We start from the raw sequence: 25,388 nt of genomic DNA on the forward strand, positions 1-25,388 counted from the left end.
TGATTCAAGCTTAGCAATTCATCCTAAAGCTAAGCTAAATTATAGTCCATTTGTAAGCCTTTTTTTTAGTCTTTCTTAACCATCCTGGAAAACTCTACAGCCAATTCTATTTGTTATAGTGTGCCGCGCCCCCGGCCCATACTCTGAATTTCTATCTGAATTCTCTGAGCTTATATCAAGTTTAGTGCTTAAATCAGACAAAGGAATTATCATAGGGGATTTTAACATTCACATGGATATTAATGAAAGCCTTAGTTCTGCTTTCTCCACGCTCTTGGATTCAGTTGGCTTCCACCCACCGCTACAACCACACCCTAGATCTTGTCCTAGCATACGGCATCAATATTGAAGATTTATTAGTATTCAGCGAGAATCCCGCTCTGTCTGACCATTATTTAATAACTTTCAATTTGTTATTACTCGACTACAAGCCCCTCAGTAAGAGTTACTATTCTAGATATCTATCTGATTCAGCAGTCGCTAAATTTAAGAAATTGATTCCTTCTGCATTGACATCATTACCATGTCTTACAGTGACTGAGAATACTCTTACTAACTTAAGTCATTCTCAAATTGATTGTCTCATTGATAGTGCTTCTGGCTCACTGCGATCAGCTTTTGACTCTGTTGCACCTTTCAAGAAGAAATTAATGAAACATAGAATATTAGCCCCATGGTTTAACCCCCAGATCCACAAATTGAAACAAACATCACGAAAATTTGAAAGAAATTGTCATTCAACCAACCTTGGAGAGTCCCGTTTAGTCTGGCTGGACAGTCTTAAAATGTATAAGAAGGCCCTCTGCCATGCCAGAGCAACTTACTCACCATTAATTGAGAAAAATAAAAACAATCCCAGGTTTCTTTTCAACACTGTAGCCAGGCTGACTCAGAGTCACAGCTCCATAGAGCCTTGTATTCCTTCGGCCCTAAGCAGTGATGACTTTCTGAGTTTCTTTAATGATAAAATTATAACTATTCGAGATAGAATCCATCACCTCTTGCCCTCAACTGACCTGACCCTGGACTTGGATATGGCAGCAAGGCCTGGAATTTATTTGAACCGTTTTTCCCCCATTGACCTTCACCGACTCTCTACTCTGATTTCTGCATCTAAGCCATCAACATGCCTGCCAGACCCCATCCCAACTTGGCTACTTAAGGAAGCTTTACCCTAATTAGACAATTCTTTATTAGATATAATCAATGCATCTTTATTAACAGGCTATGTACCACAGTCCTTTAAAGTAGCTGTCATTAAACCTCTTCTAAAGAAGCCCACTCTCAATCCAGAGGTTTTAGCAAACTACAGACCGATATCTAATCTCACCTTTATTTCTAAAATACTTGAGAAAGTGGTTGCTAATCAACTCTGTGACTTTCTCCAAGATAATAGTTTATTTGAGGACTTTCAGTCAGGCTTCAGACTTCATCATAGTACAGAGACGGCACTAGTAAAAATTAGTAACGACTTACTGATTGCTTCTGATTCAGGTCTGGTCTCTGTTTTAATCCTTTTAGATCTCAGTGCTGCTTTTGACACCATTGACCATCAAATCTTACTGCACAGACTGGAACAGTTAATTGGCCTTAAAGGAACAGCACTAACCTGGTTTAAATCTTACTTATCAGATTATTCCCAATTTGTTCACATCAATGATCAATCCTCCACACATACTAAGGTCTGCTTCGGAGTGCCACAAGGTTCTGTGCTTGGACCAATCCTTTTTACTTTATATATGCTTCCTCTAGGCAACATTATTAGAAAACATTATAAATTTTCATTGTTATGCTGACAATACGCAATTGTGTCTATCTATGAAACCAGATGAAATTGATCAGCTATCTAGTCTTCAAACATGTCTTAAGGACATAAAAGCCTGGATGAGTCGTAATTTCTTGATGTTGAATTCAGACAAAACTGAAGTTATTGTTCTTGGCCCCAAACACGTCAGAAACTCCCTTTCTATCATTGTAATTTCTCTAGATGGCATTACCTTGGCCTCTAGCACATCTTTAAGGAACCTCAGAGTTTTATTTGATCAAGATTTATCTTTTGCCTCCCATATAAAACAAACTTCAAGGACTGCTTTCTTTTACTTGCATAAAATCGCAAAGATTAGACATATCCTGTCCCAAACAGATGCTGAAAAATTAGTACACGCATTTGTCACCTCTAGGCTGGATTACTGTAATTCCCTTTTATTCGGTTGCCTCAACAAATCACTTAGGTCTCTCCAACTGGTGCAGAACGCTGCTGCACATGTTCTAACGGGAACCAAGAAAAGGGACCATATTTCTCCTGTTTTAGCTTTGTTGCACTGGCTCCATGTAAAATCCAGGACTGGATTTAAAATCCTCCTCCTTACTTACAAAGCTCTAAATGGTCAGGCTCCATCCTATCTGTCGCAGCTCATAGTTCCTTACCAACCCTCAAGATCACTGCGCTCTGAAAATGCAGGATTACTTGTTGTTCCCAAAGTTTCCAAATGCAGGATAGGAACCAGAGCCTTCAGCTACCATGCTCCTCTCTTACGGAACCATCTTTCAGTTTCGGTCAGGGAGGCAGACACCGTTTCCACTTTTAAGGGTAGACTTAAGACCTTCCACTTTGATAAAGTTTATAATTAGGGCTGGCTCAGGTTGCCTGGACCAGCCCCTAGTTAGGCTGACATAGGTTTAACCTGCCGCTACTTTCTATAGGGGTCAGAGAGCAGTGGGACTAACACTGCTCTCTGACCTTTATATTTAAGCCATAATAGCTGATTAGTGACCCTAGTTTTTTAATGTGTATATTCCTGGAGCACAAGTTTCTTGTGCTCAGTTGAAATCCCCGTCCGTGTGATGGGGAGGAGGGGGAGGTGGCAGAGCTTTCGGCCCGATCCAGTGGGGGTGGTTTTGAGTCTGTTCAGACCTGCCACTCTGGCTCTGCTTCCTCTCTCTTTTCTTTCTTTTCTATCACTGCTCTCTGGCATAGGCGTAATTTATGGGGGGGTGGGTTGCAACCCACCCAATAATTTAAACCAGCCACCACAACCCCCCCAATATCATATCATAATTATTTAAAATGAATGTTAGGTATTATAAACACGACAATATGGTAGATTTTCTCAATGGCAGTAAAAAGGCGCTGAGATTTGGTTTCGCCCACCACGGAGCTGAGCGTCCCTTAAACGTTATGTTTCGGAAGCATTCGCGGTGGTATGAAGAGAGCTGAGGGGAAAAAGAAAGCCCAGCAAAAAGAATGAAAATGTCTTCCCAACAGGAGGTACGATATTGCTAGAGCTTCAGCGCCACCACTTTCGTTCATTCAACATTTGACTCGTGGTCAAATGTTGAATGAATGAAAGTTAGTCCTGCTGTCTCTGTGTCTCTGAGCTGTTATTTAACACAGCCTGCTGCTGCTGATGCTGCTCGGACCGGGCGGTGTTTACGGCGGCTCGCTCAACTTCGTAGGTCGCTTTGACAAGAAAGTTTAAATAAAAAAGTCTCCAGAGAGTTTGGACAGTCGTCTGATTTTACCAGAAAGTTGGCAACACTCATATAGGAGAATGAGCAGCCAACACTCATATAGTGGTCTGGAAATCTCACGATCTAGTGTGTTTGAGGCGAGCCGACGGCGGCCTGTTCTTCATAATTCGTCCGGGTTTGGAGTGCGGGGTGCGGACCCAATTGGATGTTACACCTGCATAACGCGCCTCTGTGTGTGGGTACGTGTGTGTGTGAGTGTCGCCTATACTACATGCTGAAAAGATGGTCACAGGAAGAAAGATCAGAGTCCAAAGTGGCCGTGTTTCTGCTAAAAACCCGCCGGACCGAACCGAAACCAGCCCAGTGTTTCTCCGCACATAAACACACACGTTATAGCCTAAACACACACGTACACACACACTCACGCTTGCACACACACACAGACACACACAGACACACACACACGCACACACACACACACACACACACACACACACACACACAGTAAAAAAAATGTAAACAAAAAAAGACAAAACAATGCTGGGTCGTTTTTGTCAGTAAATAGGGTTAGGGGCTAAATCTTTTATCTTTTGTCATCAAAAGTCATTTGTCAGTGTTTATTATGTTGTTTTTTTTTACAAGAGAACAACTGTACAGATGTTGAGGTATCACTAAAGTAAAATATAAATGAGCAAATTGCACTTATACACCTGAAAATGACAGCCGACACAAAAACCTCTTTTTCTCAAGATTTTGGTTCAGAAATGGCACTTTGGGCTGAACCCACCTATATTCAACAGCCAATTTCCCAAGACTGGAACAAGTTAGAAACGTGTTTTTTTTCACATGAAAGAGAAGGCTTTAAAGTTTCTTTTGAGGTATAGAATGTTTATATACAGAGGCGTAAACAAACTTTTGGTCCTTTTACATAAAGTAGGGCAGTGCCCACACAGAATGGGCTAATTCACAGAGACAATGAGATAAAACACACTAGTGTATTGATAATCATCAGTAAAGCAAAGAATACAAAGAATATAAAATTTAGTTAGCAAGTTCAAAAAATGACATTTTGCTGTAATGTAAGCAAGGTTAAGTCCATTATACAATCCTGTTGGATTGTAAGGTGTGTTGTATCGTAAAGTTGTCTTATTGCTTTGAGGTTTATGGTTAAAACCTTTGATAGTTTGTTATTCTGTGTGTTCTTTGGACAAATAAACCTAAACCTAAACCTAAACCTAGTTGTAAATGTGATTTATGCTATATTTTCACTAGTGATCTGTCTCTCTACCTGAGCGGCTCATGCAGCCTGTGTCACTCAACCCCCCAATGTTCAACTCAAAGTTACGCCCTTGCTCTCTGGCATTCATAATTAAGTCATAATTACTGATCAGTGACTCTAGGATCCTCACTGAGTGCTTATCCTTTCTACTGCTCACCACCTTGGTCTGTTGAACTGCACTACGCTAATCCCGTTGCCTCCCCACTCCCTTGTTTCCTAGCTTTCCTGGATCCTGGCCGCAACCCTGACTGTGCGTGATCGTGGTGATAACTATGCGGGCGCTGTGACCCTGCCTTTGGTTGTGCTCGTGCTGTGCAAAAGAGCACTCTGCTGTCAAACACCATGTTATCTTTGACAAAGCTGACATGTAACTCTGAGCTGTAAAATAAATCACAAAAGCCCTTTCTCCCCTTTAACTCCTTAATGTTAGATGAAATTACTCAAGAGCAGGACATTTTAAACTCACAGGCTGTTAGCGGCTAACGAAATGTGTTCAGTATATACAGACGGCTGTGGCTCAGAGGTAGAGTGGGTCGTCCTCTAATCAGAAGGTCAGCGGTTCGATCCCCAGCTCCTCTGGACAACATGTCAAAGTATCCTTGGGCAAGATACTGAACCCCAAATTGATCCTGATGCTGCGTCATCAGAGTGTGAGTGTGTGTGAATGATTACTGAGTAGCAGGTGGCATCTTGTACGGTAGCCTCAGTCACCAGTGTCAGGTGAATGTGACATGTAGTGTTAAAGTGCTTTGAGTGGTCAATAAGACTAGAAAAGCACTACACAAGTATAGTCCATTTACTAACGCTAGCTTACTCTGTTGGCATATCTGTTATTGCTTTGTAAATCGACTAATTTAGCGGCAGATAATCCAATATCATGCTTTAATGCACATGTTAATTTAGGCTCTGGCCGGATTTCTTTAAGAGAGAGTCTGTCATCGTTGTTCGCTCCAATGGACCGTTTTTTTCACAGCAATGACGGAACATGGAGCATCTCAACTGTTCCCGGAAGTAGCATTAATTGCTAGCGGAGCAATGGAGTTACAGCAGAGAAGACCATTTGTGATGAGCTTTAACAGGGCAAGACCTCTAAATAATCATTCTTTATATTATCAGCATATTTTAGCTAAATTAAGATGTGCATTAAAGCACAATATGGGATTATCTGTTGCTAAAAGAAGTAGATTTACGAAGCAATAACAGATATGCTAACAGAGTAAGTACTCCTGCTCCTGAGTAATATCATCTAACATTAAGGAGTTAAAGGGGAGAAAAGGCTTGTGTGACTTGTTTTACAGCTCAGAGTGAGTTACATGTCAGCTTTGTTAAAGATAACATGGTGCTTGATAGGAGAGTGCCATTTTATGGTACATAAGTATTGATATGGATTAAGAGTGCATATTTGAGACTAATAAATAATGTAAAAACATTACTGTAAACAGAAATGTAATTTAAGGGTGAATATTTTTAGCTTCGTGATTCTGTTGACTCCATTTGTCTTTATTATGCTTCAGCTCAGCTGATTTTTTCATTGATGGCAAAGGGAGGAAAGCTGAAAGACCTGAATGAGATCACAGGGTAAATCATTTAGAAAAATGAAACATACTAGGCTTAATGGGGAATTATTCTAACACTACTGTATTGTATTTATATTATGTTATTACATATGTAATCTTGTTATTGTATATTGGTAACTTACAATAGGAGCACTGGGTGCTGGAGGAACTATTTCAAAGCGGGTTATAAAAACACAGAAGGCTCTAGTTTAATGCAGTTCATTGACATATAAATCCAGTAGAGGGCAATATTACACAGCCTAACGAAAGCTCTCCTCTGGAGCACAGATCTGACTAATTCATACAATTAATTAGCAGATTAAAATTAAAATCACTCTCTTATATTAACAGTAGTGTGACGACATAGAACAATGAAGTAGCCTAGACCTTTTTAAACAAAGGAAAAACCTTGGACAGAGGGACGGGCAAGCTGACAAAGCATCAAAGTCTGATAAATTATTAAAAAAGGATTAATATTTGTAGGCCTTTCATATGAAACACTATAGACAAATGCTGAGCTTAACACAGCAAAAGCTAATTTCCAAGCAAGTAATTCACTGTGACAAGAACAAACTTAACACAACAAACACAAGCCTCATCTCCAAAAGTGGTTTCCCACCCAGGCCTATAAAAGTATGTCGAACCCTCTCTCCTGTATTTTGTACTAAGTACTCTGTACTAAGACAGCACCCTCATCCTGAGTGTCAGCTCCCTGTCTTCTGCAAGCCTTTCCCTGTTTCTTATTTTTTAAAACCATATACAAGGCTTCCCAATGGTGTGCTCTTTGTTTGGGTAAAATGATCTAATGCAGTTTTTTAAAATGATAACCTCACATATTCTTTGTAGTTGTAATCTGTGGTGAGTGTAAGACTACTTCTGCTGGCATTACTCAACAACATGTTCCTCATCTGCGAGTCAGCATGCCTTTCTCTTCACACCTGGATCGTCCCCGTGCAGCACAGCAAAGCATGGTGGAGACTATCTGAGAGGACACCACAAAAGAAGGACATATACCAACTGCTAGATGTGCTATTTATGTTTCTGAGTTTATTAGATATTAATGAAATTAATTAATTGCAGTAAGTCAGTAGAAAGACAAAGATGAATGAAATACACGTATATATATTTATATATATATATATATATATATATATATTAGCAATAAAAACAGCAACCTAAAATATATTTTATTTTTTGTATTTTAATCATATTTAGCCCTTATTTAGCACCCAGTTTGCTTTTTTTCTATTGCCTCTGACTCTGGAGCTGCTGAAATGTGAAATGTGTGGATCTCCTGAGTGTGACATTAATTAGTCTAATCTAACCCTGGCTGTTAACATTAATCTTCAAATATAAGGATGTTTTACGTTAAAAACAATATAACAATGAAACTACATACAATGCGCTTTATGTATATTGTATATCAATAAATTGTAAATCAAATCCATTGTCAGTACTCTGTTGGTTCTAGTACACTAGCTCTGGCTATAACTAGTCGTGGGTTGTTGCTAGAATGGATCAGCACCTGGAGCCAGGTGCTGTCGGTTGTAATATTTACGTGAAAATCAGATAATGGTATATTTATCTCTCTCTAGACACACACACAGACACACAAATACTACACCGACTCACTGGCTCGCTCACACAAGTTACCTGACTCGAGTGCTCGAAGCAAACAGCGCTCGTTCACGAACATTCCTCTCATAGTAGCTTAGCTTATTAGCAACAGCAGCTAATTGGCAGTATAAGACTATGCAAATTTTGCTTCAGAGGGTGGCACACTACCCGGGGGCCTGAGTTGGAGTGGCCTGTTTGAGTCTCTTTGTGTGAGACCATGCTACCATCCAAGTAAGTGGGTTTGTTGATCCAGTTCATCCTTATTTACCTTAGCTTGAGTCTTGTATGTGATAGCCATGTTGTAACGTAGCTTAGCCTTGTATCTGTGATTGCATTGTAGTAGTTTAGCTTGTATCTGTGATAGCTTTGTAGTAGTCTAGCTTAGCCCTGTATCTGTGATAGCCAGGTGGTACTGCCACTACCTGGAGCTTGCCTGGGTCTGTTGAAGATGGCAGGGCTGTTTGGGCTGTGTAGGAGCAGTGAGAGCTGGCACTAGGGGAGTGGCTTTGGGATGCCAGAGTTCACTGCCTAGCCTCCTGGAGGTGTTGTGGGACCAACTAGGTGAAACACTGATGAAAGGAGGTTCCCACCTGATGACCCCAAAGATGTGTTAGTCTTCACTGCTCTCTGACCTTTATATTTAAGCTATAATAGCTGATTGGTGACCCTAATTTCTTTGGTGAGTGCTTTTTCTTTTCTGGAGCACAAGTTTCTTGTGTTCAGTTGAAATCTCTGTCTGTGTGACTGGGAGGAGGGGGAGGTTGCAGAGCTTTTAGCCCGATCCAGCGGGGGTGGTTTTCAGTCCGTTCAGACCTGCCACCCTGGCTCTGCCTCCTCTTTCTTTCCTTTCTATTACTGCTATCTGGCCTTTATATTTAAGTTGTAACTGCTGATCAGTGACCCTACAATCTTCATTGAGTGCTTATCCTTTTCTGGAGCACAAGTTTCTAGTGTTTTAGTTGAATTCCTTATCTTTGTCATCTTTGTCACTAGACTGTATGTAAAGACACAGATATTATATACAGTCTATAAGACTGATAAACTGAAAAAAATCTGCCAGACACTACACGCTGCTGTGATTGGTTGATTTTGCTGTGAGATCCCTCCCACCTCCCTACGGACGATCCATTTGAGCATCAACCAATTTTAATAGATCCATGGCATCAACCTTACATCCCGTTCGTCGGTCGGAACTTCACTATAATACATACATGGTCTGAACGGGATCATTTCATGTGCAAAAACAAGAATTTAGACAACCATGTCAAAGTTATTTTTTGCCCCACACGGAGACTGTCTGTGACCACATCACATGGAGACAATTTTCTATTGTTACACTACATCGGATGCATTGTTTCAGTTCAATCTCTGTCCAGCAGGGGGCACTGGTATCTTTATTATTTACTATTCGTTTTACTTATTATAATTTATCAATTTCAGAACGTTTCTTGGATTGGGACATTTCTAAGATTTCACGATAGGATTTTAGGACGTTTGTAGGATTTTAGGACATTTTAGGCTGTTTCTAGGATTCCAGGACACTTCTAGAATTTTACAATGTTTCAGGATTTTAGGACATTTTAGGCTGTTTCTAGGATTCCAGGACACTTCTAGGATTTCAGGATGTTTCTAGGATTCTGGTACATTTCTTTGATTTAAGGACATTTCCACAATGTTAGCACATCACTACGGTTTTTGGACATTTCTAGGATTTCAGGATTTGGGGCTTAACTAGGACTTTTTTTTTTTTTTAAATAAACAACTATTTCAATGCTCTTTTGTGCACTCTGGCATGTTATATATACTAAAAGAACAAAAGCAATTCCCAGTGTGAATCACTTTACTTTTATTGTGAATTAAAAAACAGTTGGGACCGTTATAGGGGCCAGATTTGGCCCACAGGCCGTAAGTTGACTATCTAAGGTAAAGAAAACACAGCACTTCTTAGTTTCAGGTAATTATACACAACTGAAAACATAATGATGAATATTATATTGCATTCCTGCTAATAGATCCCCCTAAAGCCTTCATATTCAATATAAAGACTTGACATCACTGTTTCATCAAGAGGTCAGCAACATCTGGATTTACAACTTCTGTTGTTAAATTGCTCTATGAAACTGATGCTTAATCTGAGAAGAGTGAAAACTTTATTGATGTCAAGGTAGCAAAAAAAACATGCAGATCCAATAAACCAACAAAACAAACATCTTAATATTAACAATGGAATACAACTATATCTAAGTTAAATGCAACATAACTTACAAACTGCAGCTGTGCATCAGTACAGTGACTGCAGTATGTGTGCTTTGCACCATTTGACCTTCTGAAAACTAAACATCACACACATGATGAGAATAACAGGAGCTCAGTGCAGATATTAAAGTTCAGTTATCAAAGCACCTGTCAGGTAATAATTTAATGACTCTGTGGTTTTGTTGACCAAAGTCTGGAACCTGAGCCACACAATAACATTATCTGTCTCTGCTCAGGTATGGTCTCTGATGATGGGTGTGAATGTCCTCGCTGTTTCTCTGGGTGCTGACTTATGCTGGTGTTGAGTGAGTCTCCTGCTCTCTGCTGGTGTGTGTAGGACTGACCGAGTGTAAATGGTGGTCTGAGATCAGGTAACAGCTGCAATGGTCCTCATGGGGGTAGGTTACATGTGGCAGTGTCTTCACATCAGAGGGAAAAACCTCATTCAAATTCTGACAGAATGCTTTGCTTTCACAGGAGGTTAAACAACAAAAACTAAATCAAAGCATAAAAATGATAAAAACAGGTTACTGAGGGTCACCTACTGTACATAGCTGCCTATAAAACTCAGAGAAGAGGTATGGAGAACAGACGTTTCTTTTTACTCTCATCTGTTGGTGAGGATCAGGAATGCAACAATACTCAAACTAATATGTCCTTATGTCACAGAGTCCACTGTTCAGCTGTTGACTGTCTGTGCAGTCAATGAGACATCCTCAAAGTCCTTGTTGCTGCTGTGTTGCAGCTTCTCTCAGTAAAGCCTGGAAGTCGGGAGATAAGACCAGTTTGTGGTGGACGTTTCCCAACACCATCATTTCTCCAGTTCGACCATCAGACAGACGCACAGACACCAGTTGCTGCAGAAGGAAGGAGGAGAGATGGCTGCTATATTAACAGTGACAGAATGGCTTTGTTTTCCTAATCACATACTGACTCAGGATTACTGATTGAGATCATCAGAGGTCTGGATTACAAAGCAGGCTTTGGAGTTAGCGAGATAACTTCAGGATTAACACTGGGTTTGTAAAGCTGGTTTACTTTTTACTGGGATAAATCACCATGGTTACTCACACTGAACAGTTAGAGTGCCTTGCAGCAGCAGGGTGTGGGATAACAACCTGTCAAACCCCTGACCTCTGACCAATCACATCACTGGAGAAAAAGTAACCCCACATGGATAAAAATCCAGAGTAAAAGGACTAACTGGTAAAAAGAGTTTATACTAATTAGTTAGTTTTTATTTCTGTGTCATGCCAGACTCTGGGCCATCCCATATGGGATTACAAGACACCATCACAACACAAAGCAGGTCTCATCTTCCCATTTTTGCATATATCAACAAAAACATAATAACTGACTAACTCTTAGAAGTCTCTTACAAGAAAGGGTTGAAAGGGTTACTTACTGTACATGTTTTCCTACAAAATATTAAAAGCGGCTTCAAAAAATCTACAATTGTTTACTGTATTTTTTTAAAGAATATGATCTAGCTATGTTTTTTTAAATATACCACTTCCTTGAGGCAGGCTCTTTTTTGTTGTTTTTAAAAGTTTCATGAGCAAGCTGTGTAACTAAAAAGGGCTTTTTTATTTAAGGTATTTTATTGAGAGGGGTCAATTTGCACAAATTGTTAGCCAATACACACAAACATAGAAATTACTGATAAATATACAAATGCAGCATGAAAATAATTTGTGCATTTACATAACTAGTGCAGACACTGCTCTCTCAGGGATTTTCAAGACACACAGACACACATATGCACATGCACCCACGCATGCACAGACACACACACACACACACACACACACGCACACACACACACACACACACGCACACACACACACACACAGAGTAAGTACCTGCAGGAAGGAGAATGCAGCTCCCTCAGAGACGTCCATGATGATGTGACCCAGCTTCAGCTCCACCTTCCCTGACTTCCTGATCTGCAGTTTACCCAAAAATCCCTCTGGGAGCTGTGACAGCACAGGACAGCTATCCTTCACTGCAGCCTCCTGATGACAGACAGGGACGCACAACGTATTCGTAACTGACTGACACTTGCTTTTTTTGGCCTGAAAAGGCCAACAACTGATATGTTTGACTAATTTAATGCCAAAAGAATTATACAAAAATGTGTATATGTAAGACAGTCTGTTGGACAGGGACATCGTCTGTTATTAAGCTTCTCTTTTGAAGCACTACTGAAACATTTTGGATAACAGGGCTCTGTTCTGGCACAATGTGCAAACTTTTTCACTGATGCATTGAGGTTTTCTCTTCTCTGCACCAGCTGGACTGTTTGTGAGACGAGGTAGGTTACGCCCAACTCCTCTACAAGGTTACAAGCCACATGCCGCAGGAGGATTTCATATATCACAGAGTAAAAAGGTTTCCCAACAGGATCACAAAGAGGGGAGCCATTGAATGTGCCATGCTATACACTTAACCTTTTTGAAACCTAAGGAGATTGGCTTAATTTCTTTCAAAAACATGTAAAAAAAGGCAAGAAAGCAATTTAGGAAGAAATTACCCAGAAATGTATCACAAAATTAGTAAAAAGGTAAAAAGAACTAAACTAGCAGAAATAAAAATAAGACAATATAACAAAATAAGGAAAGACCTAAAAAAAAGCACTCATCATTATTATATTATATTATATTACCTATCTATATATAGGTTAAGGTTGCAAATTGTAAGCACTTAATATATAAAATTAACGACTCATTAATTGATTAGTCTTGCAGTGTGTGTGACATTTCTTGTCAGGTTGTATAATGTCTTCTCCCCCATGTTTTCAATAGATCAGCTCCAGAGAACCCTCCACCCCGTTTAAATGCTTTAAATGCTTAAACGCTTTAAATGCCTGTGGAAGGCGTCAGAATGCAGTACAAGACAAGTCACGTCGATCCAGGTTTCAAAGGGTTACTGTGTGCACAAATAAAGACACTTATTTGCATGTATGTACTATATGCGACACACCACACATTCTGCTGAATAGCAACTCCAGATATGTTGCTGTGTCAACATGACGGTTTTAGTGTTGTTCTGTTTACTCACACGTGCTTGTAGATATGTAGGCTTCTTGTCTTCAGACTTGCCTTCCTTCTTGGTGGGTTTCTCTGCTGTGGATCGTACAGGGCCGTCGGTCATCGGTCCAGACACTGTGCCTGGCATGCTGTCAGGTAACTGCATGAAGAAGATCTCCTCTCTGCCAGACAGGCTGAGATCCTGCAGCAGCTCCATCACAGACGGCTGCTCTGGTTTGGGCAGCTGTGTTTTGCTGTAGCCTGCTCTATTCTGAGCTCGACAGGATGGAGGTCTGAACACTTGAGCGTTCTCCGGAACTGCCAACAGGACAACCAAAAACATGTCAGCACAGTAACAGACTGCAGCAGATGACTACTGATCATGCACTGACATGGAAGGCATGGAGGTCATTTTATAGCCACATGTTCCACACACTCTCTACTCTCACACTGACCTATCTCTCACTAAAGGCCAGTGATACTCAACTTATGGCCCACAGGCCTCACTTCAAAAAACCCCCACTATCCCTTTCAAGACACTGAGTCATGTTATGTGTAATGTCATGTCATGTCATGGCTAATGCCCGAAACATCACACGTGTGGAGGTAATCGAATACATTTTTATGGGAGCATGCACTAGTGTGCAGACTTTATTTGCTCTTTCACATCTGTTTTTGCTTGGTCCAGCACCTAGTTTTTATCACTTTTGGATGTGCGCGCTGCTTGAACTTTTCTGTAATGATATTTACTTACATTTTTTTCAAGGCAATTGGTTTCTTTTATTTTTTTATTTAAAAAAATCAACTTGTGAAATTCTACAGTGTGGAATATGTCACTTGATGTGAGTGTCCTGCAATGAGCTCCTTGTTAACATGTAATGTGACACTGTTTGTGGTGAGACAGCAGGAGTGGTCAGATGTGGTTCTCTCACATGCAGTGGTGGTTGTAAGAGGTTGACTCTTACTGAAGCTGCTGGACTGACACAGAGGCAGCTGGATGGGTTTCAGCTTGGTGTCATTCCTCAGACCTGGGTCGTCTATGAACTGTGGGTGCAACATACAGCATTAGTGACCACAACTGATAAAATTTAGAAGTGCAAATTTACTGGATCCACTGTGGACAGAAAGCTCAAACATTACACAATGTGACAGGCAGCAGGTGAAAAAAAATAAACTCAATGAAAGTCGAAAATCATATTAATGTATTATATTTTTTATAGCCTGTTTTTGAAAAGCGCATTTAGTGTTTAGAGCGGTATGAGTGTAAGTATTTGAATAACAATGTGTAAAAAATAACAATGTATAAAGATCAATGTTGCTACTAATCACTGACATATCCCAGGCTGTGATAATCAAAAAAATAATAATTTACTTTGCATGTAGTATATTAAAATCATTTTTGTGGGCTTTTTTTCATCTAAAAACGTAATGGCATCATGACAAATACATGGCATTTAAAGGGTTAAAATTCTGAAATTTTCTGAACATGTAACATGATTAGGACTGATGTTGGCTAAAAAAATAACCAAATGACAGTAGAAAATAATATTAATGTATAGTATTTTTTAAAGCTTGATTTTGACAGGCACATTTTGTGAGTTTGTGTAATATTAAAACAGGCCCTAAGAATTCATATCAAACCGGGTTGAAAATTCTTACGCTGGCCAAACCCTTAATGCATGTGACAAATAAATTGGTGGATTTATTAGTTCATTTTTGGTACCAAACTCAATATTTGTGTCTCCATAGACAGTGTGCTTGCTGAGCTGAGGTGGAGGGATGGCCACACAGAGGGGACATCTTGTACAAATATCGCAGTGGGGATGATAACTACTTAATCAGACTGACTAATCTGACTAGATTGCCTCAGATAAATTTCACATGAACTTCAGGAGAAACTATTAATACAACTGAGTCATATGGGCACCTGACTCTTGTTTGAAGAAAGACTTGAAAAAATTAGCAAATCTGTCCTTTGAGGTGTGGCAGCTGGCAGGAAGTACTCACATCATCCCTCTGCAGTTTACTGAGTATCTCATCTTCATCCTCCTCTGAGTCCGTCCTCTCTTTCTTCACCACTTTACATACAGGAGAGGTGCTGGAGTCGTGCGGGTCTGTGGCACCACGCCAGCCTGAGCAGAGACACGTGTTGATTGTGCGTGCTCCTGTCATGTATGTGTAATAAACCTCAGGTGTGCAGGCTTGAATTTAACAGAAAAAAAGGATATTAAAAAAGAACCTGATTTGCGAAGGGTGTCAGCAGGACCCTGTTCAAAGATGGAGTGAGACTGGATGGTTTGAGGCCTCTCTCTCCTCTTCCCTCTGTTCTCTCTCTTCCTCTCATCCCTCTCTCTTCTCTCCTTTTTTGGAGCTACACGGATCTCCTCCTTTAACCTGGGGAAAAATCAGACACGATATTAATACCTATTAGGCTTTACACTACTTACTAACAGCAGAGAATATGCAATGCTTCAAACTTTCATTGTTTAAAAGGAGGAGCTCATTAATGTCCACTCACTCATCTTTGCTTTTCCTTACAGCGTGGACGTTTGGCTCAAAGGTTTTCTTTTGGAAAAATAAAAAATGGAGAACAGGAAGAAGCACAAAACATTGTTAATACCAAGTATGTCTATTTTTAGATTTAATAACAAAGGTGCAACAATGTGGTATATTAATTATTTTCTAGCTGCCAGATTCAATATGAAAGGACTATGGCTTATTTTGCATGTTAGTAATGATACGTTCTTTCCAACTAGTAGACTATCTTTTCAAATTGTGACCCTCCTATTAACTCATGAGAGCAGCCATCAAACCACAAGGTTCTTAGTAACTCTAAAAGCTGACCCTGACCCCTGAAGTCCCTGTGAAAGAAGCAAATGTGTTTTCTCACTGTGCAAACTCTGTCACATTATTCTTTTAATCCACTATGAGAGAACTAAACTATTATTTCTACATTTGAATTACATTTATTCAACCTTTATTTTGACAGGGGGCCATGCTGAGACCAGTGTCTCTGTCTACTTTTGTATTGAAAGAAAAATGTTTGAATGACAATGGGCCTATTACAATTATTTTATATTGTGGTCAAAATGACCCCAGTTGTTTTGACTATATAAATATTACATGCAATCATGTTTGATTCTGGTACCCTTTAGCTGTCAGTAATTTCAACTGAAGGATAGTAAATATGTCATGGATTATACTTGATATAAAAGCTGCAGTCTGTGTTCAACCCTTTAAAACCTGATAAAAATATGCTTGATTTATTTTTTTTTTAAAGGAGACACTGAGCAACTTAGCAAAGCATCCCGCAAACTTAGCAAGACATTTGTATCAATTTAGAAGAAAATTACATGAAAATTAGAAAGAAAACAAACAGGAAAAAGGTTTTAAAAAAAACAAAAAACAAACAAGGACATTAACTGATTATCAAAAAAGTGTTATTAATGTAATAATAATATAAAAATTTGCAGAAAAAGAGAACAAAGGTTAAGAAAACACACAAACAAACCCCAAAACAACAACAAAAAAATGATAAGAAACTTACCTAAATATTAGCGAAAAGAAAAAAAAAGAGAACATAATGAAGGTAAAAAACAAACAAAGAAAACAGGATATGACCTAAAAAACCCCATCTAATTTAATATAATGATATAATATAATAATTTACTCTCTCCTTCTCTCTTCCTACATGATGTACATCAAATTTAGAGTTAAGAAAAGCAGTTTAGTTTCACACAATATGCAAATCAAATATACATTTACTAGAATAATAAAAAAAATAATATTTGGTGTTTTTTGTCAGATAACATTAATTTCATCATTAAAATGTTGTCAGAAAAAGTATTAACATTTTGCCACAATTGTTTATTACAGTTGTTTATTTCTCAAACTTAACATGGTGTCAGTTTTTCAGTGCATAAATTTCATAAAGGAAAATGTATATTCATGCTTCCACCCCTCTGGGTTGTCACTCTTTACCTTTGGCTTTTTTAGGACTCCCCCCAGAGTCAGGTCCCTGGTCCTGAGAGACGTCAGTCTTCCTGGAGGAGCAGGAGAGGACAAACTCCTGACCCGCCCCGGGAGCCCTCTGCCCCCGCTGAGACTAAGCCCGGTGCCGCAGCTGAGGCCGGAGGAACCGGGAACGCTCGCGGTATCCCCCGGCTCGCTCATGTTGTGCTCTCTGCTCCTCTTTTAGCTCTCTGCGGGTGAAGGCGGTTCACGACAAAACATCGTGGCTTTATTCTGCAGTCTGTCCACGTTACAGTTCGGGAACAACGTTACGCTTTACAGTATTCCTTCCACGTTTCTGTTAAGTGACTCTTTCTCTCAGTCTAACAGCATTATCCCAAACACACGCAGTCTAAGCACGGCTTCACACAACATTACAGCAGACAACTTAACGACTTGATACCCTCCATTTTGTTCGCACTCACGATATCAAAGCAGTCTGCGTCACAATGCTTAACAACGCTCATGATGCCAAAAATGTTTCCATTTTAGCAAACCTGAGCACTATCGCTTATTAGCTAGTGATTGTATTGGGCCTCACAGCAGTGCACAGTAACAGTTATCCTTCCTGAAGGCTGCATACAAAGAAGAGTTCACTTCTGACCATTTCTGTTGTGTTCCAGTGGAGGCTGCAAGCAAATATGCTATATAAAACGTTACAATTCTCCAAACACTGACATTATTCTAGCACTTTCGTTTTGCCGTCCGTGTGATTTATCCGGTTTAAACGATTGTAACGCCAGGTTTATTTCCTTCCGTAATGCGCTGCTTTTGTTTTTCTGAAACGGTACTACAGTGACGCAGCCACAAGATAGCGCTGTTTGTCTTCTTAAGTGTCGCAGTGGGTCCTGAGATGAGGTCCTCCATGAATCCTCAGCTCTTTACTGAAGGCAAAGTAGTGCTGAAGGGCATGGTGCAGGGGCGTTTCTACGATTTGAGGACATTGGGGGTCAGTGCTGCGTTCATGTCATGTTGTAGTTTTTCCTAATTGGTTGTGTTCATGTGCTTTGAGGTGATAAAGTGGGAGCAACATGGAAGCTATAAAGAAGATGGGCTGCATTTTAATGCTAAGAGCGTTTAAACAAGAGGTTGATGGTCCTTTCTGGTTAATTTATATGTTTATATAATATTTTATTTTTAATATAGCCTATCTTACATGATATATTTTATATTTTTATATTTAATCTAGGTCACTCTACATGGACAGCAGTTAACATTAATTCCATATTACACTTCAGATGTGATCAAAATTTGGTATTTAATACATGAATTAATAAAAGAGTTTTTTACTTTTGACCAAACATTGACTTTTGCCCATCATGGTTATGCTTTTTTGACTTCAAGTCAGCAACTGGTGTTATAAAATAACGTTGTTATCAATGTTAGTATAGCTACTCGCTTGTCATGCTTTAGGCTATAGTTGTGTTGCACCCAAGAATCACTTCAGACTTACGGTAGACATATATCCAAGCATCAAAAATGTATTCTGAAATGTATATATAAAAAGAAAACAATCACTGGCTGTTCTTCAGTTGCTATCTCTCTGTTCAATGGCCAACTGATCAGGCCCAAATCAATATCAATATATCGAAACATATTTACACATTCTTTTAAAATTCTAATGATTGGTACATTACAGAAACATTAAATATTTCAAAGACTGCACTCAATTATAATTATACATGCTATTTATAGATCATTAAATTAATTCAAGGATTATGCCAAACTACACTGTACAAGCTACAAATTAAAATTAAAGCTGCAAGCAGTGATGAACAGGCCCTCACACCTCCATGTAAGTTGAGGTCACTGGTGTGACTCAGACTGTTCAGCTTTGAACAGTCACAAGCAGGCATCGTCAAGGTCTCAACTAGGGCTGCAGCTATCGAATATTTTAGTAATCGAGTATTCTACTGAAAATTCCGTCGATTAATCGAGTAATCGGATAAAACATATTTTTTGTTTAGTTAAAGAGCAATTATAAATATACATGAGACAATAAGACATTTCACCTAACAATGAACCATTGGTTTCCTTTTTTAACTACCCAGTTAGCTTTATTATGTTTTTATTTTCCACCCTCATCACTCTATAGCGCTGTGTTTTTACAGATTAAATAAAGCCTGTATGAAAGGCACGTTAGCCACGCATCGACAGTAGTCATAATTAATAGAAACCTAACCCTCCGCAGGGCTAACGTCATGTTAGCAAGGTACAGTAACGTTAATCTCATTAATTAGCGCTACGTTAACTTCATTTTGCCTTGTCTCGGGTGATGGTCCTCCGCTCTCGGAGTAGTCCGGGCGAAATACCATGCTTTGAGCTGGCAAAATTAAACGATTCCTCGGGGCAGAGAAAATTCCTCGATCATTTTTTGTAAGCGAGTTACTCGAATTATTCGAGGAATCGTTTCAGCCCTAGTCTCAACACTTTTCTTACCAAGTTTGAGCTGAATATGGTCAATCTGTAAGGAGGTGCAAATCAAAATATAAAACATATACCTCCCTGTCTCCAGAAGGTGGTGCTATGATGATAACTCAATTGAGCCATGCAGATGTGTTCAGGCCAGGACTCTTATCAATCATGAGAAGTTTTGGGCAGATCGGATGATGCTTGCCTGAGTTACAACAACTTCCTGTGTCATGGCGAGACATCAAAGTTGTAAACCAAGCCATGCTCACATAATGTGACGAAAACTCAATTTTTTAAATCTGTTGTTGTGATACAGGTCTTAAGGTCTTAGAAACCACATTTGAAGTAAATTGGGTGAAATCTGTAGGAGATATACATAAAAGAACTCGTGATTTTCATGTCATTTCCTGTGGCCAGTAAGAGGCGCTATAAGAAATGGTAATGGTTATCATGTAGATGTGTTCAGGGTGGGACTGTCATCCAACATGTGAAGTTTGGTAAAGATTGGACCATGTCCCTCAGAGTTATAAACTACTTCCTGTTTACTTCCTGGTTCACAGCAAGACATGGACAAGTTTGGCCCATTAACTCCCACAGGCTGTGACAAAAACTCACGAATGTAAAATCTTTTGATGTCCCAGGCCTTCTGACAGGATGTTTAAATTTTGAAGTAAATCGGATGAAATCTGTAGGACTAGTTCGAAAAGTTATGACCCCTCTGAAAGGCCAAAAATGCACCAAAATTGCACTTTCAATACAAAATGGCCGACTTCCTGTTGGGTTTACAATATGGCTCCAAGAGACTTTTTCGTTCGTCTTGGGGTGTTGCATTTGCCTGCCAATTTCTGTAGTTGTAGGTGAAACGTCCTTTAGGGGCTCCTCCGGAGAAACTGTCTAGGGGGTGCTCATGAGCCATTTTTATAGGTCCAAGCCTGACACCTACAAAATATCGACAAGTTCATCAGTTTTGACAAGGCTGCAAAGTTTCACGAGTGTTTGTGCATATTAAAGCCCTCTACAAGCAAATTCATTTCAAGGAATAATAATAATTAAAGCTGCAAGCAGCAATGAACAGGCCCTCACACCCCCACGCAAGTCAAGGCTACTGTAGGGACTCTGAATGATGCAATCATCCATTTCAGTGAAACTTGGAAAAAGTATGTAGAGACTTTGGACCCTTGAGGGAGACATTTCATATGGTGAATTATTTCCTTTGGACACACAAAATCTGTGGCATTTTGGTTTACATCATTTGTCAAACAAAACATGTTAACTTCATAAAAATCAAAGGATAGTTGTGGTACGACACGTCCGTCCTGTTGACAGTAGGTGGCTCAGTGAGTATCATCTTAAAGGACATGTTGATGTGTTAAGGTTGATTGGTTGATGTACAGTGAAGTTACAACAACTTCCTTTTAGGCGGCCATCACTCGGTCTCCATGGCAACAGAGTCCATGGAAAACCTGTACTTCCGATGGAGGCATCATTAAAGTCTTAAAGGTTTTGTCACCAGTTTTGAAGTCAGTTGTATACAGTCTGTAGGAGCATTCCATCAAAGAAGAAAGCATATAATTTCCATGACATTTCATGTTGCCAGTAGGGGGCGCTAAAGGTAATCGTAATGGTTGGGATGTAGATGTGTTCAGGGCAAGACAGTCATCAAACGTGAAGTTTGGTGCAGATTGGACCATGTCCCTCAGAGTTATAAACTACTTCCTGGTTAATGGCGAGACATGGAAATGTTTGGCCCAGTAACGGCCACACGGTGTGACGTACAAATGTAATAACTTTTTATGCCCACGGCCTTCTGAGAGGATGTTTAGATTTGGATGAAATTACACCAAAATTGCACATTCAATTAAAAATGGCTGACTTTCTGTTGGGTTTAGGGTATGGGTCCAGGAGGTTTTTTTGTAGGTGTTGGACTGTTACACATGCCTCCCAAGTTTGGTAGCTCTAGGTGAAATGTACCACAGGGGCTGCTTTGTTGAAGTCAGTAGGGGCCGCTACAGAGCCATTTTGGTACATCAGTGCAAAAAGAATTACATCAGTTATCACATTTTAGGACTTCTGATATGTGTGCCATGTTTGGTTAGTTTTGGTGCATGCTTTGCCCCTCACAAAGTGCTTCCAGTTTTATGGCAGTTAATGTGTTACTTTGGCAACCGTGTTTGATGAAAACTCAAAAGTTTAATTTCTGTGCATCATGAAGGTCTTTACAGTATTCAAATTGAATATGAGGTTAATTGATTTTAATTATTGGTTGAGGTTATTGACTTTAATTTTGTAAAGATCTGATTATCTGGGGCAAAGTTACAAACATTTTTGATGTCATGTTGAAACATCAAAATTGTCCACCCGACTTTGGTAACGTCTTTCAACGAAAACTCATTGAAAAATCTAAGGATGACTTAGATTTTGTGGTCTCCAGCGGCACCTTGTGGTCATAGGATAATACTACACTGTGTGAAATATCTCACTCAATGGTCCAAGCATAATCAACGTCTTAAAGATTTTTTGAGACCATTTTGAGATCTTACTGTAAAACTTTGCCTTTCTTGTGCCAATAGGTGGCATTCTCATTAGCACTTAAAATTGTCATATAGATGTGTTCAGGGTGGGACTCCTATCAAACATGTGAAGTTTGGGTCATATTGGACCATTTACAGCAGTTACATACCACTTCCTGTTTACTTCCTGGTTCATGGCAGAAAATGCAAATTGGATGCCTCATACAGATCACACGGTGTGATGAAAACTCATGATTTTTAACAACTTTTGCTGTCAAAGGTCTTATGAAGGTAACCATAACATTTGAAGTCAATCTGATGAAAGCTCTAGGACAAGTTCTCAAGATTACGACCCCAGAAAATGGCCAAAAATACACCAAAATTAAAAATTTCAAATCAAAATGGCTGACTTCCTGTTGGTTTTACGGTATGGCCCCAAGAGACTTTTTTGTAGGTACTGGGGTGTTGCACAGGCCTCCAACATTTCACAGCTCTAGGTAAAACGTGCTGCGGGGGCTGCTTCATTGAAAATCAGTAGGGGGCGCAACTGATACATTTCCTCCCACCCACACGAGACCAGTAAAATAAAAACATTTTCACCAGACCTGATAAGTCTGCAAAGTTTCATGATTTGCCGCCCGCTGTGCCACCCCCAGCCATCCATATAATAATAAATAGCATTTTTCCCCTCATGAATACATTTATTTCAATAAATGTAATTGAGATACTATGCAAACTTAAAGAGGAGGTCAGAGAAAAATGTGAAGTCAAAGATATCCTAAACATCTCATCATCACAGCCTCTGTGTGAAAATGAGTTCCCTCTGGCAAGCTGGAACACTGTGTATCCGTCCAGGGCTTTTATTGTGAAAGGTAGGTACGGAAGAGTGCATCTTCTGCACTGATGCTGTCAATGTAAGAGGCAGAAAGAGTTTGCAGTGTTGGCTGAAACTACAGGGCCTCTGTGTTAATATCTCATAACTTTTATCAGTATGCACGCAACGTTAGCTCCCAGCAGACAGCTGATGGTGATAGTTTAGAGATCAGCCGATGTCTCGTGCTGGAAACAGAGCCGCAGCGCGAGTAGCGCTTGAGACGGCTTCCTGCTTCGCCGCTCAAGTGCAGGTGACATAGAGAGAGCAGGACACCGGTACAGAGCAACGATGCCACGCGCCCCTAAAAACGTTGACTCTCAGCAGAGTTTAATATGTTACTATTGTGGCACAAAAACTTACTCGCCAGTGTGGTGAATAGCTTCCAGAGATTTTATCACATTTGATGCGCACGGGGTGTTTTGTTTTTTTTTTTTCCAGACCCTGCCGTCAGTTTTTACTGTGATTTCAACGCACACTTACCATGAAAAATAAAATTGGTATTTGTTACTAACCCTCTCAGTGGGGACAGATAAGCGTGGAGGAGTATTCTGTTTGATTTATGGTGTAACTGCAGACTGCAACATTACCCAAAATGTCTGTAGAGCAACAGCTACAGAACAGTCCCTTAATAAGCCGAATGGCTTTGTAATGATCTGCCTCTTCAAACGTGTTCCGCGTTTAGTGAGCGCAGCAGGCACGGACATAAACGATTGTGTATTTCCTCCTTATTCCCTGGTGATATTGGCACAAATATTTACTCGTCAGTGTGGTGAATAACCTCCAGAGATTTTATCACATTTGGTGCGCTGCGGGTGTTTTTTTAGACAACACACGGTGATCACGCACATTTATCATAAGAAATAAAATTGGAATGTGTTACTAACCCTCTCAATGGGGACAGAAGAGGATGGAGAAGTATTCTGTTTGATTTATAGTGTAACTACAGACTGGAACATTACCCAAAATATCAGTTGTACCATAAATACAGAACAGTCCCTTAGTTGTGTCTGTCACACAGTCTCAGTCTGGAAAACCTATACTTCAGAGGGAGGCATCATCCATCCATCCATCCATCCATCCATTTTCTTCCGCTTATGTGGAGTCATGTCGTGGGGGCAGCAGCCTAAGCAGGGATGCCCAGACTTCCCTTTCCCCGGCCACTTTGTCCAGCTCTTCCCGCGGGATACCGAGGCGTTCCCAGGCCAGCCGAGAGACATAGTCTCTCCAGCTTGTCTTGGGTCTACCTGGGGCCTCCTACCGCTGGGACGTGCCCTGAACACCTCACCAGGGAGGCATCCAGGAGGCATCCTAATTAGATGCCCAAGCCACCTCATCTGGCTCTTCTCAAAGCGGAGGAGCAGCGGCTCTACCCCGAGCTCTTCCCGGATGACCGAGCTTCTCACCCCAGCCACCCTACGGAGGAAGCTCATTTCGGCCGCTTGTTACCGCGATCTTGTTCTTTCGGTCACTGCCCAAAGCTTGTGACCATAGGTGAGGGTAGGAACGAAGATCAACTGGTAAATTTTTTAATTTAAATTTTAAATTTTTTCTTTGCCTTTTGGCTCAGCTCCCTCTTCACCACGACAGGTGCAGAGTCTGCATTACTGCAGCCGCAGTAATGGCGGAGAACCATGGCCTTGGATTTGGAGGTGCTGATTCTCATCCCGGCTGCTTCACACTCGGCTGCGAACCGATCCAGTGAGAGCTGGAGGTTACGGCCTGATGAAGCCAACAGGACCACATCATGTGCAAAGAGCAGAGACCCAATCCTGAGGTCACCAAACCGGACCCCCTCAACACCCTGGCTGCGCCTAGAAATTCTATCCATAAACCCTCACCAGAAAAGAGTTCGACTTACTGCCGGCAATGCGGACCAAGCTCTGGCACCCGTCATACAGGGAACGGACAGCCCGTATCAGGGGCCCGAAACCCCATATTCCCGGAGAACCCCCCACAGGACCCCACGAGGGACATGGTCCAATGCCTTCTCCAAGTCCACAAAACACATGTGGGCTGGTTTGGCAAATTCCTATGCACCCTCAAGGACCCTGCCAAGGGTCCAGAGCTGGTCCACAGTTCCACGACCGGGGCGAAAACCGCATTGCTCCTCCTGAATCCGGGATTCGACTATCTGGTGGACTCTCCTCTCTAGTACCCCCGAATAGACCTTACCAGGGAGGCTGAGGAGAGTGATCCCCCTGTAGTTGGAACACACCACCCGGTCCGTTTAATGAAATGTGGAATTTTTCTGCCACCTTCTCCCCCAGGAGGCAATATTTTCTGCCGTGTGCCGCTTGTCAACTGGCAGTGTTGTCAGGTTGCAGGAGACAAGATTCCATTTCTCGTCGATGAAGTGACACGTTACTCCCAAGT

General features: G+C 40.6%; 1 protein-coding gene across 2 annotated transcripts; it reads right to left on the bottom strand.

Annotated features, from left to right (window-relative positions):
- Positions 1-10,054: 10,054 nt before the first annotated feature.
- zgc:171971 (uncharacterized protein LOC569690 homolog) lies at positions 10,055-17,999 on the bottom strand. Of its 2 annotated transcripts, none has more exons than XM_042507253.1 (8): positions 17,190-17,999; positions 15,727-15,773; positions 15,448-15,602; positions 15,216-15,340; positions 14,174-14,252; positions 13,240-13,526; positions 12,042-12,194; positions 10,055-11,036 (listed from the first exon to the last, which is right to left on the bottom strand). In XM_042507253.1, the coding sequence occupies exons 1-8, from the start codon at positions 17,379-17,381 to the stop codon at positions 10,896-10,898; spliced, it is 1,179 nt and encodes a 392-aa protein (XP_042363187.1). In that variant the 5' UTR covers positions 17,382-17,999; the 3' UTR covers positions 10,055-10,895. The 2 variants fall into 2 exon arrangements, with proteins under 2 accessions (XP_042363187.1, XP_042363186.1); XM_042507252.1 differs by having other exon boundaries at positions 14,141-14,252.
- Positions 18,000-25,388: the final 7,389 nt, after the last annotated feature.

Source organism: Plectropomus leopardus, chromosome 19 (genome assembly GCF_008729295.1).
Source record: "Plectropomus leopardus isolate mb chromosome 19, YSFRI_Pleo_2.0, whole genome shotgun sequence".
NCBI lineage: Eukaryota > Metazoa > Chordata > Actinopteri > Perciformes > Serranidae > Plectropomus > Plectropomus leopardus.